The 17,217-nt window shown below is 37.9% G+C and overlaps 1 protein-coding gene across 5 annotated transcripts in view; it reads right to left on the reverse strand.

Annotated features, from left to right (window-relative positions):
• AKT3 (AKT serine/threonine kinase 3) overlaps positions 1–17,217 on the reverse strand; it is a 264,003-nt gene that overhangs the window by 32,089 nt on the left and 214,697 nt on the right. For all 5 annotated transcript variants that reach the window (XM_039883229.1, XM_039883227.1, XM_039883228.1 and 2 more), the window contains 2 exons: positions 14,448–14,570; positions 6,206–6,334 (listed from right to left, as the gene is read on the reverse strand). In XM_039883229.1, coding sequence (XP_039739163.1) covers positions 6,206–6,334; positions 14,448–14,570 — 252 coding nt within the window. The remainder of the gene's footprint in view (positions 1–6,205; positions 6,335–14,447; positions 14,571–17,217) is intronic.

A 17,217-nucleotide genomic window follows, 5' to 3' on the forward strand; every position in this document is an offset into this window, starting at 1 on the left:
CAGAGAATTTTAAATTATGCTTAAACTAGAATCATTCCGAAGTACTGAATGCAAATATTCTGACTGTTAAAGCCAAAAGACCACATCACAGTGGGAAAAACTTTAGGTGAAAAATAGTTACTACAAGAACTGACAGACCTCTGGGCAAGTAAAAACAGCTACTTATAAACATGGACAGACATTACCATTGAACTAAAATTTATCGTTTTAGTTCCTGTTTTAAAATTGTCCACTTTTGGGACAAAATGGGATGATTTTAATATTATTCAGAAAAAGTATAAGTATTAAGCCAACACATGATGGAAGTTCTTAAACATGAATTCAAACCATAAAGTACCCAACTTCTACCTGGACCAATCACAGTGATTGTCCCCTTAATACTGGTGATGAGATTTTTCAGAACTATCAGGAAAATGAAGGCTTTCATAAATACCTTATGAGGACAGGTGTTTCATGAATTATTAGTAATTAAATATTAGGGATGTATACAGTTTCAGAAAGGCTACTAAAACAGCTTTTTATTTTTACAAAAAACTTACAAGTTTTAAGACTTAGATTCACGATCTGGAACAAACAGATCTGTCCAAGGGTTAAGCAAATGTAACTAGGTGTGCTACTATATTTACCTGTAGATTAAATATGCAAACATAAGTAACTTTGGCCTAATTCCTCTTAAGATCTCCTAAAGAGAATATTGACAGAGACCATAAAATGATGGCTTTAACATTTTTTTTTGTTGTATTTAAAATAAATAAAATTCCATTCAATACATTTAAATCAAGTTAGAATCTAACTACTCCCCAGCCAACACCACTCCATGCTAGCAACTACCTTTACCTTTAGTTTATGATTCTCTCGACTCATTCCTAAAAGTTAATGTATATCGTTAGCTTCGAAGTTGCACAGGATTTAATTTCCATTTGTGCTATTATCTATAAACCATCACAATGACTTTGAGCAAATCTTTGTATCAAAATAGTTATCAAAATATTCTGGGCTATTTCAGATATTTTCAAAATATATATTATATAAAACATATTAAAGATAAGTTTCAAAAGAAAAATGAATAAAATAACAGCAAGTGAATACTTTCTAAAAATGAGGTTCTATAAACTAAGAATGTATCGAAAAAAACACATTTTTAGCCACTGAAAAAAATAATTTTTACATTCATATGAAACAAAAGTATATACATTATTTCCCTGAATAGCAGCCACAACTAGATACTATGTATTTTCCAACAATCAAATCATTTTTTGCAATCTTTTTGTTAGTTCTAACTTGATTATCAAATAATTTTTATTTTTACACTATTACAGAAGTGCATTTCTCTAGGTTTCCAAAACCACCTTATTCAACCTTCCCCATCTGTCACCATCTGCTTCTTTTTAGCATGTACTTTTTGTGTGATCACATAAGCATGTGAAAAATAACTAACATTCAGATGATTATCTGCTGGTACATTTGAGGACTGGGCATAATAAAAGTGAACTGCCAAAACGTACTTAACACTTTTAATTTTGTTGGGTCTTGCATGTAAGCTACATTTGATTTTCAAACTGTTTTACAGTTGGAAAGTTGATCAGGTACCGCTAACTCAAGAGCAAAGCTGAGACTAAATAATTAGCACTGCATAAAATGGTTTGGATTCAATGAGAGCCAAATCAAATAATAAAATTTAACAGTAAGATTTTATATGTAATTTCTAATTTATAATGTTTAATTGTGAAATACAGTAGGGATTACAAAAACAAAATCCCTCCAAAATATCTTATGGTTCATAATGTATGGCAAGTCAAGTTTATCTCCTCTAATATCAGTAAGAACAAAAACACGTTTAAAACTATATACACTAATGCATTTTTGAGGCTGTCACACACTAAGCGCGTAGTTTATATGCCCGCTAGGACTGTATCTCTGCAACCTCTTTAAAACATACGTGTTTTTTTTTTTTTCCTTTAACACTAAAGAGCTATAATTCTTCATCAAAGGAGGTAAGAGAACAAAAATTTTAAAAATATTCACTTTCAACAAATGGCATTTTTATACTATACCATTTATTTTTTCTGGTGGTCTTTGCCACAAGAAGTAAACTTACTCATTTAAAACTTAAGTTTATTTAAAAATCAACTATGAATCTGATTTAAAGGACAGTTAAATCGGTTTTGAACTGATTTCTAAGTCTTTTTGAAGCATCTTTTAGATACCCTTACCTATCTTTAAACAGCAAAGCATTTCTATCTGATTAAAAGAACTGAACGGGCAGAGGTTGACCGCTGCCAGGTGAAGTAGAGGTTGCAGTGAGATCTGTCCATCACACGGAAGCAAGTCTCTCCCACGGGGGAGGAGAGGGGCCACGCTGACAGAGCCATTCGGCAGGGAAGCAGCGCTCAGGGACGTGGTCCAGGTCTGATAAACAACTGCTGCTGACAGACGATCGAGAGAAGTCTGGCGTTTAACAAAGGTATGGACTAGAAATTTCAGGGTTCAAAAGGAGTGAGAGACGCCACCTGAAGTAAGGGGAGGAGGCTCCCGCCAGCGCCGCCCTCACTCAGAAAGGGGCTTTCCCTTCCCCGTGAGGTCTAAACGCACCTGCCATCCTCTCCACGTGTCCAGCCTCGTCCCCAGCGGCCTCCCCTTTACTGCCCCTGGGCCCCCAGCAGGCCCACGCACCCCTCCTTCCTGACTAAGCCGGAAGAGCACTTAGTGTGTGCACAGTAGTAATTATTCTCCGTACCTTGTCCCCTTGGTAAACAGCAGAATACTTGAGGACAAAAACCATTTCTTACTATCTTTGTATTCCCAGCATCTAACATAATGCATGACATCTAATACTCAATAAATATTTCCTTAATAAATGAATGAATGTTCTTTAGTGAAGTGGTCCGTATCAGCGATCAGAAAAAAGACTTCAGTTCTTGTTTTTAAAACTGAGTAAACACATCCGAAGTTACTCTGATTTAACAAACATGCAGTGCTTTATATAAATACTTAAACTATAAGAATTAAAATTTCATGAGTAGTTGTTTCAAGACTTGTCATCCTCAAGCAGTCACTACAATGACCAGTCTCCCCTGTAAAAATGAAGTGTCGAGACTTAAATTATGAATCAGCATGTGTCAGCCATGGGTACGTAAACTGCTTTTAAAGACCAGACTTCTGCAATATTTAAAAAATATGTATATACAGAAATGTTTTCTTACTTGTCTTTAAAGAGAAATTGACAATTTCTTGTGAATTGTAAACTTTCCATGTAAACAATTGGGCCCCTCTTGAATTAAATTCTTGGTTTTGTTCTCTAGTTGATAGCATTTGCATATAGAACAATATCTTTGTTTCTTAGAAGATCATCTGCTTCTAAAATGAGACGTATTTATCTTCTTCAGAAATAATTTCCCCTAATTGTGACACAACTAATTTTGTTATTCTAAATATGGGATAACATCATCTATGGCAAATGTATAGCAGGGGTAATTAAACTCCAGAGAAACAAAGAACGTGTTTTTCATAACATTCACAAAAACAATCCTATTCTAAAAATTATGATCTTGTATTTGAATAAACAAGGAGCTGTTTCTAAAATTTTACCTAATTCAGCCACAAAAATAGACAATTTTAAAGTCCAGGTTTTGTAACAGAGAAAATTACATTTTTGGCAGCCCTCGAGAGGATAATTGGAAATTTACTGTATTTCAAATTATTAGCACTTATTTACAATAACTCCACATTCTTAAAATGTAAATGTAATCCCCACTTGACAAGGCCTATTATAATGACCTGGCCTGAGTTACTACATGTATAATAAGGACTGCGGGATTGTTCTGAATGTGGTCCTAATTCCTAATTTCTTTCGATTACCTTTTCCTGTTGCGTATTTACAAAGAATTTTAAAAGTGACAATTATTTGCATCTGTAAGTGGCCTTGAAATTGTGACTTTTTTCTTTTTTGGGCCATGACGTATTCGGTTAAAAAAGTGCAAAAGTGGGCTTTAAAAAATGAACTTAGAATCGTGATTCTCTCTCCACCGCCGCCCTGCTGTGCGTAGATGACATAAAAGACTCTGATCCTCAGTTTCCTCGCCTTTAAAAAAAGCAGGTTTGCCATCACAAAAGCCTATTGTAAACATGCAACATGCTAACTCAGCATATGGCACATACGAGATGTTCCACAAACAGGGATCTTCATCCATCAAAGATGGATGCCTCCCTCTTCGGCTCGGGCCACACTAACCTCGTTGGATTCTGAAGGAAGAGCTGAGCTTGTTCCTGCCTGAGGGTTTTTACAGTAGCTGCTCTCCTGTTTGGAAAGTTCTTTCCCTCTTTTATGCAACAGCTGCCTCCTCCTTAGCATTCAGGTCTGTAGTCAAACATCGCTTTCTCTGAACGGCTATCTGCAGAGGGGGACGTATGCCAAGGACAGTGGCAGCAGCACCTCCGTCCCACGTGCTCTTCCACAATGGAGAGCGGGGGTCTGAGACACTCCCCTGAATCTGTGTGGCCTTAGGACTGCTGAACCAGTAAGCACAGGCAGGCAATGCTGTGTGATCTCAGAAACTAGTTCACAGCAGCATCGGAGCCAAACAAACACTGGAAGCAACCCTAACATCCGTCGGGGTTGTTAAATGGATACGCGGATGTGGTATATCCACACAATGGACTATTATTCGGCCACGAAAAAGGAAGGAAAGGCTGATATATGCCACAATGTGAATGAACCTTATAAATCTTAGACTAAGTAAAAGAAGCCAGACACAACTGCCACGTATTTTATGATTCCATTTTATATGAAATGTCCAGAATAGGCACAACAGTCGGGACAGAAAGTACCTTAGTAATTGCCCAAGGGGAGGCAAGGGGAACGGGGAGGCGAGGGGAACGGGGTTCCTTTGTTGGGAGTTGATAATATTCTGCAACTAGACAAGGGTGACAGTTACACGATTTTGTGAATATACTAAAAACCACCACCGTGTACTTCGAAAGGCTGAATTTTATGACATGTGACTTGTACCCCCCCAAATTATTAAAAATATACCATAAAAATATACCATTTCAAGAATGAATAAAACATGTCTTGATGGTACCGGGTTGGGGAGACAGCTCCTCATCTGCACCCTAGGACAGTCACTTTCAGAACCCAGAGGCCACGCAGTCAGGAGGAAGCCCCGGCCACAGAGAGGCGGGGGCTGTGCTGAGTGCCAAGCGACAGCCAGCATCAGCGTCAGACACGCCAGCGAAGAGCTGCAGACTCCAGTCTCCGGCCACAGAGTCACGCCCTGCTGTAGTCCTTCCGGCTGAGACCTTTATGCTGTGTAGCAGAGGCCATTCCCGCTGGCCGTCTGTACTCCTAAGAATCCGCGATCACATAAAATGGCAGTTTTTCACCACTAGGTTTTGGAATGATTTTTCACACAGCAATAGTGACTGGAACACTTCCTAAAACGGCCACCACACCACATCCTTCCCTTAACCCAGCCTGTCTCTCTTCCTGGCACTGACTCACTACACAATGTTGTGTCCTTTATTTATTTTTATTCCGTCTCCCTCCACCAGGGCTAAGTTCCCTGAAAGCCGTGTCCTTTGTATCTTGTTTCTGTAACCACATCGCCCAGAAAAACACCCAACACACAGGAGACACAGACTCTACATTCGTTGAGTAAACAAATAACCGAGCTACTGTGGAACTCTCCGCACGGGGCGGTCACTGGTTAGAGTCTGCTTTGGTGTGAATTCAAAACTGTAGCTAACTATCAGTGCATTAACTTTCCCAAGGAAATACTTCCTAAAATTAAGTATGAAAATCCACAATACTACAAAAGCAAATTATCATTATTTCTTTGTGTCTAAGGAAAATCCAAATGTTTCTAAAACTGAAAACATTCCTGATGAAGTCATTCGATTATTCCATTTTAATAAATCAATCAACACGTGCACAATCAAGAAACAAAATGTATTCGGTCGAGAAACAGAAATTGACTATGTTGCAGTCAGCACCTTTGTGCTCATAAAGTTTATAAAATTTAGTTTCTATATATTTTTGCCCTATCATACCACATTAAATAAGTGGAAGCAAAAGAGGCTTGATTCGTCTTGAAATCCAGGTAAAAGTAGTAGATGCTGTGTTTTTTTTTTTTTTAACATTCAAATAGAATAATTTCTAAAACACGATGTCACTGTTATTTCTCCCTGTGAACAGAACCGGGCCCACCTCTGGCGCCAGGTATTCTGGTGTTCCACAGAACGTCTTCATGGTGGCTGCATCTGTGATCCCTTCTTTGCAAAGTCCAAAATCCGTAATTTTTATGTGGCCATCTTTATCCAGCATCAAATTCTCCAACTGCATAGTAAGAAAAATGACATCATTTGTTCTATATTCTTCAAATATAGGAAAATACTGTTTTGAAAAATTATTGAGTGCTGAGTAAGATATTTGGAAAGAGGACATAGTTGTAGTTAACAGAACTTCTGTTCTTAAAAACCCTGTAGCTTCCTAACTCATGTGTAAAAAGAAACATGTTTTTATCAACTACTTCATGATAGTAATATTACTGACTTTAAACCAATGGAAGTAAGAGCCTTTATTGTGTAAGTTCTGAAAACTAAAGCCGAATTAACTTTTCAAGGCAAATATCAATTGTTTTTTTTTTTTTGTTTGTCTTTAATAAATTGTGATCTAAACAATCCCAAAGAGATGAGCATCTTCTTCTGGATATATACAGATGGTTTTCAACAATTTCTCCTGGGAATCTATTGCTACTATAAAATATTCACTTAGAGAAATGTTTTTTGGTGGTGGTTGTAAATCAAACCTAAATCATTTCTGTAAGGTAAGGCAATATCCTCTTTTGCAGTTCTTTGTAATAAAGAAATACTAACCCTTTTAAACATAAAAAGAAAAAGAATATCAAAGTCAAACATTCAACAGTTTATGAAAATATGTAGTACAAATATTATACAGTTGGACTCTCTTTGAAGCCATTAATTAAAAAACACCAAAGAGAATCTTAAAGATTTAACCAAGTAGAAAGGTGATCTGCTGTAAGTGAAAACTATGAAATTCAAGAGGGGAAGGAGCTCATGCAAAGCCAGTAAAATTAAAATAGCGACAATAACTGATTATTTTTATTCCATTTTGAAACCAAAGTTACGCTTATCATCACACGAAGATACGTAAGAGTTCTGAGTCGTGATCCTATAGCCTTATATGGACAGGGTCCCTAACCCTGCCCACTCACGTAGCTACAACCTAAGGGTACATGCAAGGAATACACACAAGAAACACATGTGAAAATATATATATTAGCAGGATGAATGATAACTAGCTTATTTAAGAAGTACTTATTCTATCCCTTCATGTGACGACATACAAAAGTCTTATCTGAACTCTGAAGTCAACATCACATTCAAAACAGAACTCCACGTAAGAATATAAGTAGATATCAATCACATAAAATAAAATATGACGACATCATACTCTGTCGTGTTATCCAAAGTCTCATAAACCAAAAACTATATACGGTTAAGCACGTTGTGCTCAGTGAAAGATCAGACAGACAGAAGTCCTTGGGCAAAGTCCTTAAATGTGCCACCGGTTGATCTAAATGCTCAATACGTGTTTCACTGATTGCATATACTTCAGAGAAGTGAGTCTGGCTTTGACAAGCCTTCAGAAAGCTGAATGAACCCTACATGTATTGTTGAACCTTTTAAAAATAACAGGTCTTTTATTTTGTCTAAATTCAGATACCCCGCATCTTCCGTATGCTTTTCTACTAACTGGAACCCACAAACCCAGCCTAGTTTGCACAAATGGCAGTAAGTCCTGAACACGGAAACCGGGCAGAAGAATCGAGAACGAGACTGTCCGCTTCTCACCCTTCCCACGCCCCCTCTTCTCTGCGCTGGCTTGTCTGTCTCTTCTTCGTGCGTCTGGGTTTCTCTCCTTTTTCCCTCTGTTTCAAACACCACCTTCTACCTTCTTTCCTCTCCTAACTTCCATGAGAAAGAGAAGTATTTAAAGGAGGGTCTGTTGTTTTGTTGAATAAAAATGTACATGCCCTGTTTCTAATTTTTAAAAATATACTTACAGCTTTAATATAGAATTTATATACAAAAAAAAAAACAAACCTAAATTAGGTTGATCAAATGGTCTGATCTTTTAAAAAATATTTAATAAATCTCTTATCAATATAATAAATAATCCTTATAAAATCTTCCAATAATACTATTGTATAAAATGTGAATGTTCTGTCTACTCCATCTCATACCCGCTTCCATCCTACTTTGGTGCATGTTATGCCAATTCTCTTTATATGCTTTATACGCACGGGAAATACTCATGGAAATGTGATATCATGCACTATTTCTCCACACTTTGACAAGGCTATTTTGAAGTGCATGGATCCAGAAATATCAAAATGTGTAAACACTGTTTGTTAATACCAAACAATGTGTGTGTGTGTGTGTGTGTGTGTGTGTGTACTCACAACTAATTCTCTTTCCTCAATTCTCATCTCTGAGCCTCACGCCAGGAGCTGAGGGCTGAGGACTGGAATGAGATACAGGGATAGGGTTGGGGTAAGAAACAGGCTGAAGGTGAGTGACAGTTTGTTTACCCAGAACTTAGGGGTTTCCTGGGAGGCAGGACTTCAAAGTTCTGTAACTGGGGAAGTCCTGGGCAAACCAGGACAGTTGGTCATCATCCCTGCTTGAATCAGCTTTAACAGATTACAATGATGTAGTGAGAAATAAGGTTAGCTCTATAATTCAGACGACGTAATGAGTAGCTCCGATGATGGGCAGGAGAGATAGTAGAGAGCAAACTGGTAAGAGTATGGGGTCAAGTTAGAGAACTTCCACGTAAATTCAAGCTATTGATTTCTATGTGCCTCAACTTCATCTATAAAACAGAGGTAAATAATGGTAGCAATCCAATATGACTGTTTTGAGAATTAAATGAGATACTGATGCAGAACTTAACACACTGTAAGCATTCAATAAATGTATTGATCATCATTAAACAGAGAGTTTAATGGCTGATTTGTAAGTTATCAAAAGGGTGTGTGACCTTCTAGAACACACTGTATTCTAAAGGAAAGAACAAAGTTCAGGAATGGAACCCTATAAAATACTTTTGTCGGCTCGGTGACTTCATGAAAAACACTTTTCAATATGCAATAATTTCTTTTCAATAAAACATAACAAATTTCCTAATTTTAAACCCATTTATTTTACAATACTGTCCACCTTTTTTTCATCGTCTTCCTATCTCACCATCCTGAAACGTGAGCACGAATGGCAAAATCAACACCGTAAATGACAGAGATGTATCACCTTAAAAAGATCCCCAAATCCAGCGTGTACAAAGATGAGTCAGGGGGTAATTAAACATCCAGTCTTGTTAAAAAATAAATAAAATTTTATACAGATTCATGACAGAGTTTCCATAAAATATAAGAACCATCAGGGCTGTCATTCACAAATATGAAGGATGCTCAGAATCACCTGGAGCCTTTTCAAAGCAGATCAAAGACCTGGACAGAGCAAACCCTGGACCTCCGTTCCTCGGCGCGCTTAACACTAACATAAAGAGAATTTGGTGGAACGTTTCTAGAAGTGCTTTCACTATGTTAAGGAAGGAATAAAGACATTTTCAAACGACCTTCCTTTGGTTCTATCCTAAATCTCCCAGCTTTCTTAGGCATAAAATGCAAAATGTACACTGTCACTGACTGGTCGGGTACTCTCCGTGTATAAAACTTCAAGTGCATCTTTTATTTATTTATTTATTTTATCTCCAATGAGTCTTAGTTTCCAAGACTGAGAGCAGGGCATCCGGCTTATGCTTAATGAAGATATCCACTGGCAAAAGCCATGATGGAGTCAAATAGGAGGTTTGACAGAAAAGATCATATGTTAAAAATCTGGGTAATGCTGACTATTTGTATGAGAGTGTTGCTGTCTAACAGTTTACACTTTGAGGAGAGAAAAAATATTAGACATATACCTCACAAAGTATCTATAAAAAAGACAATGTTTTTCACCTACTTGAAGTGGACAGGCATTATTTGATAGAGGGTCTTGATCCATTCAGTATACATATGAAAAAATGACAGATTTTGAAGTCTTTTTCCCTCTGTGCTTTGTGGACAAGAAATTATAGCAAGAAAATACTACACTCCTTCCTGCTCTTGCTGGTACCCAGAATAACATCAAACTCAAACTCCTGGCTGAGTTGAACACAGAGCTTCCTCGTACCGTAGGAACTGCGACGTGCAGGGAGCTCCAGACCAGCGGGCAGGCCGCTCCGGGCTGGGACTGACTGGCCCGGAGGCTCCTGTGTCCACCTTGTGGCCTTGTGGCAGAGGGAGGACAAGGCCTGAGCGCGCCTGTGACCCACGTGTGGCACACAGGCTGGGAGGCTGTGCTCTAACACACGCCAAGCGAGCTATTAGAAAGTTTAAACATTTTTTAAAAGCTTTTTAAGCTTTCTAGTATGATGTTCTAATACAGGTATATATATTCTAATATAGATCTCTTTTATTGAAATGGCTGACGCTGTTATTAAACAAAGGAAGGAAAACAGCAGTTCCCAAGGTCTCTGAAAACAAACAGAAACAAACAACCTCCCCCACCCCCCCCCACTCTTCTGCCCCATCAGCTGCACCGCACTGGGAGCTCAGGACCCAGACCCCCGGCTGGGGACCCGCGGGGATCCGTCCTCCACACACTGCGGGTTTAGGTGTCTGGGCATCGAGGTGCCAAACGCCAGACAAGCGGACCTGCAGGGACTTAATGACCATGAACTTCAGAGAGGCTGCTGAAAACACGGAGAGGAAAACACTTCTTCACTTTTGCCCTTGTAAGAACGAAAGGGTTCGTAACGCGCAACGGTGGAAACCCCGCCTGGCTTGCCAAGCTGTCGAAGAATTGACTACAAATTAATAACAAAGCCCAATAGTACAATTTATTGTTTGCGATGGAAGGGGTTCATAACAGCAGTGGCTTAAAACTTCTACGACAGCGGGATCCAGAGCGGCAGTCCGGTTAGGCAGAGCTGGGGGGTGCGCGTGAAGATTCAGTAAGTGAAGGGAGCGTGCTGCTTTGATTTAGACTGTGAGTTTATTTGGGGTGAACACCAGGGAGCGGATGAAGACTGCAAGGGGCCTGGTAAAGACTCTGAAGTCATCTCTCTGTGCCATCACTAAGTCTTAGAAATTATCTAAATCTAGTTGGCGGTCTCTCGTGTTCCATAATGTAAATGGTTAAGTTAACCATTAAACTCTTTGGCAGAAAATAAGATTAGATTTTCCACAAACAGAACACAGGAGCAATTTATGTAATATTTTCTGCCCCCATCTACCCTATCGTAAACTCTTGGAGAAATTAATTCTTAATGAATTCCAGTAGTATTATATGCATCTTTGCAAATGTCCCTATTCAGTCTATTCTGTAGTTTGGTGGCCATGATTATCGAAAGAAAAGATTACACTTGCAAAACAAGAACTAAGCAGAAAAAAAGTTTGTAACACTTCTGCGCTAGTGATGAGTTCTTAGAAGAGACTTCTTCAAATTTGTATGCCACGATGGAGCAACACGTTTTTCCTAAGTATTCACAAGGAATTTGGGTCCTTACTGAAACAAAATTTCTTATCATGACACCTATTGATAAATTAAGAAAACTTACTTTTTCAGGTGCAAGAAAGGTTGCGATAATTTATCTGTGGCTATGAACATCAAGTTATTGGGAACTATAAACTAATAAAATATCTTAAATTAACTTGCACAGGAAATACGGCTTTGCCTCCAAGGATAAACAGAGGCAAAAAGGTACTGATTTAACTTGAGAGGCATCTCAAATTGACTTGCATTTGAATAAACACAAGGTAAGGCTACAACAGAGATAAATCAGAGACTGAGCAATCAAAGTGAATGGCTAAATCAGTTTTCGATGACACTGTCTTTAATACATCTGGTACAAATGTATTTAAAACACTCATTCTCTTATCTTCAGTAGCTCTATTCGAATTTTAGGTTTACAAAGCTCTCTCTGAGTTCTCAATGAGCCCCCCCCAACCCACCTCCACCCAGATTCAAGTCTAGGAAGGCAGAATGATGTAATAAAAAGAACATCAGACATAGAGCTAGGGTTCATGGCCTCCAATAATCTTGACTATGCCATCGACTTAGTCCATTACTTTGAATATGGCACTCATTAGGCTTCTGGCTGCCCAGACCTCGTCTATAAACTGGACCAGCTCTGAATTTCTGTAAAACCACCTCCAGGATCTTACTCTCTTATGCATAATCCTGTGCGCTACAGATACAAACAACATTTGTATAAATTTTGAATGTTTGGCTTAGACCTTTAAGTTAGGGCTATATTTCAAAAAAAAAAAGAACTTAAGAGAGCAGAGACCACCTAATGGTCTAATAAAGTTAGTGGTCCCTGCAGATGGAGCCACATGATTGATATTCACATGTAAAGTAGGTACTTTACATTACAGTTTAATAAATTTAGTCTAATTCCATCACCTCGAGGGACAGGGTAATAAAACTCATACTAAGAACTTCAGTGACTTAATATGGCTATTCTTATTTAATGAGAAATGGTTAATGGTAAATAATAACCAAGACCATCTTGATTGCATCATTTTTTTCACCAATGTTGGCAATCGAATGAGCATTCTTTTCTTTGATTCTTTAGGCTGATAATTCTACCTTCCAGCTTTAAACATTGTGGACATGTTACCAAGTACTTCAAAATTATTCTCATTTCATCAAATCTAGAGGTTCCTCCCTTTCTCCCTACAAACAGGATTCATAAAATATAAGAGCGGGAGTGAGGGGAAGTTGATTCAGGCAGAGAAGAGCTAACTAATTCTAAGTAAATCTGAAAATGCCATATAACTTATGCTGTAAGTTTTGACATGCCATATAACTCATTTCTTTTTGAAAAATCTAGATTCAAGACATTAAAACGTCACAGGATTATCTGGCCATGCAGACAGATACAGGGATGCTGCACTCGGCCACATTCCTGGATATGAGAAGCTTCAGGCTAAATATAATCACACTGTTGATTTGTACTCATCTCTGGTCTACTATGGCACTTAGCTGGTCATCCCTGACCTAGATGTTTTAGTGGCATAGTTCATTTTTTAAACTTTAATAAATAATATTATGCAAACATTCATACTACATTTCATTGTCATCTGTGAAAAATAACTAACTTTGCAACATAGTTACTCCTTAGGGTCATTCATAACATAAAGGCACAAGACAGGAACATCCTGAAATAAATAACCTAGACAACTGCTTACATCATTAGATGACTTAAGAATTACGGGCATTTAAAAATGAGTGAGAGGGGAATGAGGGACTAATTGAGATGTGTTTTTTATGCTGTAATATGGAGACAGATCTCATTTCATACAAACGGAATTTCATACGACTCATGTAACTCCTATTTCAACAAATAAAATTATATTTTAAATGAACTAGTACTTGATAAAGCAATTCTGTGTCAAATTTTAATAGGTCAAGATTATTACATGATTTATTTTTTTTGAAAAAGTAAGATTCTCACATTTAGAATCTGTTGAAAATGTGTCGGGGTATAAATTTGCTTAATATGGTCAGTCTAATTCAAAACAGTGTCATGAGAATCACTACATTTATGAGCTACTCCAGGGGTCAGCAATGTACAGCCCATGGGAGAGATCCGGCCTCCTGCCTGTTTCAGTAAATAAAGTTTTATTGGAACATGGCCACACACACTCACTCATGCATACGGAGGCAGAGCTGAGGAGCTGCGAAAGAGACTGGGCCCCAAAGCCTGAGAAATTTACTATCTGGCCTTTACAGAACACTTGCCAGTCCCTCAGCTGTTCTCTAGGTGTCATCAGAAAGGAAGCTCGAAAAGTCACTCTTAACAATCAAACAGATACAGTACTTTTGAAAATGGAAATGAAACAGATTAATAAAAGGCTTCAGGTATTTAAACCCACCAAAAAGTTAATACCAAAATCAAAACAAGTATTTTCCTCTCGATAAAGTATTATTTATTATAAAAGTTTCTTCGTAATACATCATAGGATATTAGACTACGATAACGAAACTTTAAAACGTCACTTGCAAAGTTACTGGACTTTTAATCAGATGTTTAACATTACTCAAAAAACATAGAGAAATAAAATATTATTGGTAGCTCGCGCCTAATCAGAGCAGTCAAGCAAAAAATTCTTTTGCACATCAAAAACTCGGACATAAAGCAACTACATACATACCAGTGAATGAAATTTCCCCTCAAGTGCGGGCAACCACATTCTTAAACAGAGTGTTTTTTTCCCCAAGTAAATCTGCTTTTCTCCAAACTGTGTAGCTTTGTAATTACTTTGTTTGTCCCTATAGTCTCTGTAAAAACAAATTTTGATTACTTTCTTTTTTACCTTGAGATCACGGTACACAATCTTCCCGGAATGCAGATAGTCCAAGGCAGAGACAATCTCTGCTCCGTAGAAGCGTGTGCGGTCCTCAGAGAACACCCGCTCTCGCGACAAATGGAAAAACAGCTGCGGGGTAAACAGCAGGGACAGGGTTGTAATAATTACTGATTTAGTGGGGGAAATTAACACAAACATAAAACACCTCTCATCACCATATTGTGATGATAGATAGCGTACTCTCGGTGGACACCGAGCACTCTTAGACAGCAGCTGGCTTCTCTTTCCCAGGTTTCCAAGGGGAGACTGCGAGCTGTTAAATCAGCGTTTTAATCAATGTACCCATCTTGTTTAAGGCATTCTGCGTGCTACCCATTTAACCTTCAGTTACCGGAGGAAAAAAGTATGTAGCCTCAGACTGTACTTCTCCCACACTGCACTGCGGCTTGCTCCTTCAAGGACTGGGCATTGAGACATTATTAAAATAAATGAACACAAGCAAAGATATAACATTTCTACTTAATTATTTGATTTACATTTATTTCAAAGAAAGGATCGCTGATTTGCTGGAGCCGATGTATGTAACTTTTTAATTCTCCATCTGTTGATTCAACCTATCTCTGGAAATGTTTTCAAAGTTTGAAACCTTAAGAATTTAAGTTTTCATGTTAGTAATGCCCCGAATGAGACACTTCCATTATTGCCCTATGATTCCCGATGTATATTCTATTTTTAATAATAAACTACACCACCAATCTCTTCTCACATAATCACTTAAACTATAAGCCCGGCCATTTCCTAGTTAATCACCACTCAATAGTCAACAAATATGCATTGGGTGCTCACTGCGGCCAAGCATCCAGCTGCCTGTTTAGGCCAGCTCTTCATGTAAGAAACTGCCTATCGTCTCGATTCGACAACGTGTATGAGGAAGAGCCGGTTTCGGGTACTATGAACTGACTCTTGATCTGTTGTACTATTTCACTGTACTAGGAAACGCCCAGGAACGATGAAAGATTGTGACAGTGCTGAGTGGCTGCCAAGCATCATGTTAGATACTCAATCCATGTCTGTGACTAAAGAAATGAACCAATGAGTCAGCGTATCCCTAGGCTGCAAGACTGAAAATTAACTGTACCTTCGCATGGATTATGGACTCTTCGGTGCTTCTACAAACTTATAACCATTACGGTTAACAAGATTCGATCCTCGCACACCGAATCATAACTTTGGCAACATAAAGGAGGTTCCACACAGATTCTTTCTTCCCTTTTCCCACCTTCATCTCCACTCAAGTGTCTATCATTGTTTTAACGTAAACTTTATGCATAACTCATCATCATGGTAAAGAGAGGTTATATCATGCAACTCTTGCCAAAACAGACTGGCTCAACATTAGTTATAGTAAAACTAAAATATTAGGCAGACAGACTCTAAACTTCGAGCTTCCTATTCGATTGTCATAGTTTGTCAAATCTAAGATGCTACTGACTGGGACTCTATCATCATCTTACGTTAACACAAAGAAAGAAAAAATTGTTGTCAATTAAATATGACACATTATCAAACATAAAATCGTTCTAACTGCAGAAATGTTAAATGTGTCTGACAAATGATCAAATAAAGTATGTTAAAAATCAAGCCAATGTATACAATTACTCAGGAAAAATTTTCAAAATTCATTTATTTTATAAAGGCGGACACGGACACACAGACACACACATTTAATGCACTGCCATTCAAACGGAGACGGGAAGTAGAAAGCAGCACGGAGTATCAGTAAAACCATTCTGAATAATTTCTGGGTCAAAATAATTTCTGCCACGCTTTATACAAAATATCACTGACTTTAATGAAGGGGACCTTGTAACCTCTACATAGATTATTTATGGCAGTTTTCTGATGGAATAAAGATAGTGGTTAAATTTATAAATTGTCTTAAAATAATGCAAAGCCTATTACCCACTCATCTACTGTACAAAAGACATGAATGCTTCCTAAATCGATATAATATATGCAGGATTCTAGCTCTTTATTTAGACCATATATCTCCAATTTGTCTCCCAGCCAATTTCTATAAAAATATCAGCTAAAAAATTATACTTAAGGAGAATTCTATTTATTTCGCAGTCTGCTGTCCCTCTGATGTCTACTCTCGCTAATTTATGGAACTTATTCTTGTTACAATAACCAAGAACTTTTTAATTGCCAAACCCAATAATCTATTTACAGTCTACCCTCCGTCTTTCTGTTCTGGGGCCAAGCACCTCGCCTATTGCTGTCTCCTTCCTGAAACACGATTTTGGCTTTCGTAATACAATCCTCCCCTGATTTTCTACCTAATTCTCTCGATATTCCTTGGCTTTGAACCAGCTTTCCATTTAGTAAGCATCAATTATTTTAAAGTCACTGTGTTGGGTACCAGGAAGAGAAAAAGAGGGCAAACGATGATGATTAAGACATAATCCTGAACACAAGCTACTCGACCCAGTGAAGGAGATACATGCACAGATGAAAAAAAAAAAAAAAAAAAGAGGGCTGTGATAAATTTTGTTATACTGATATTAAAAATGCTGTGGAGGCAAAGAGTGATTAATTTTTACTGGGATGATCTGAGCGACCTCCCAAATAAGGTAATATCTCACTTAGGTTTTGAAGGATGGATTTTTCACAAATGGAGAATATAAGGGAAGCCTATAAAAGACTGCCATGGAAGTTTTATCCATCTTTATATTTCTAACACAGCTTAGTATAGCACCTGCACATAACAGGTGAT

The sequence above is a fragment of the Pteropus medius genome, unplaced genomic scaffold (genome assembly GCF_902729225.1).
Source record: "Pteropus medius unplaced genomic scaffold, Ma_sr-lr_union100, whole genome shotgun sequence".
In the NCBI taxonomy this organism is placed as follows: Eukaryota; Metazoa; Chordata; class Mammalia; order Chiroptera; family Pteropodidae; genus Pteropus; species Pteropus medius.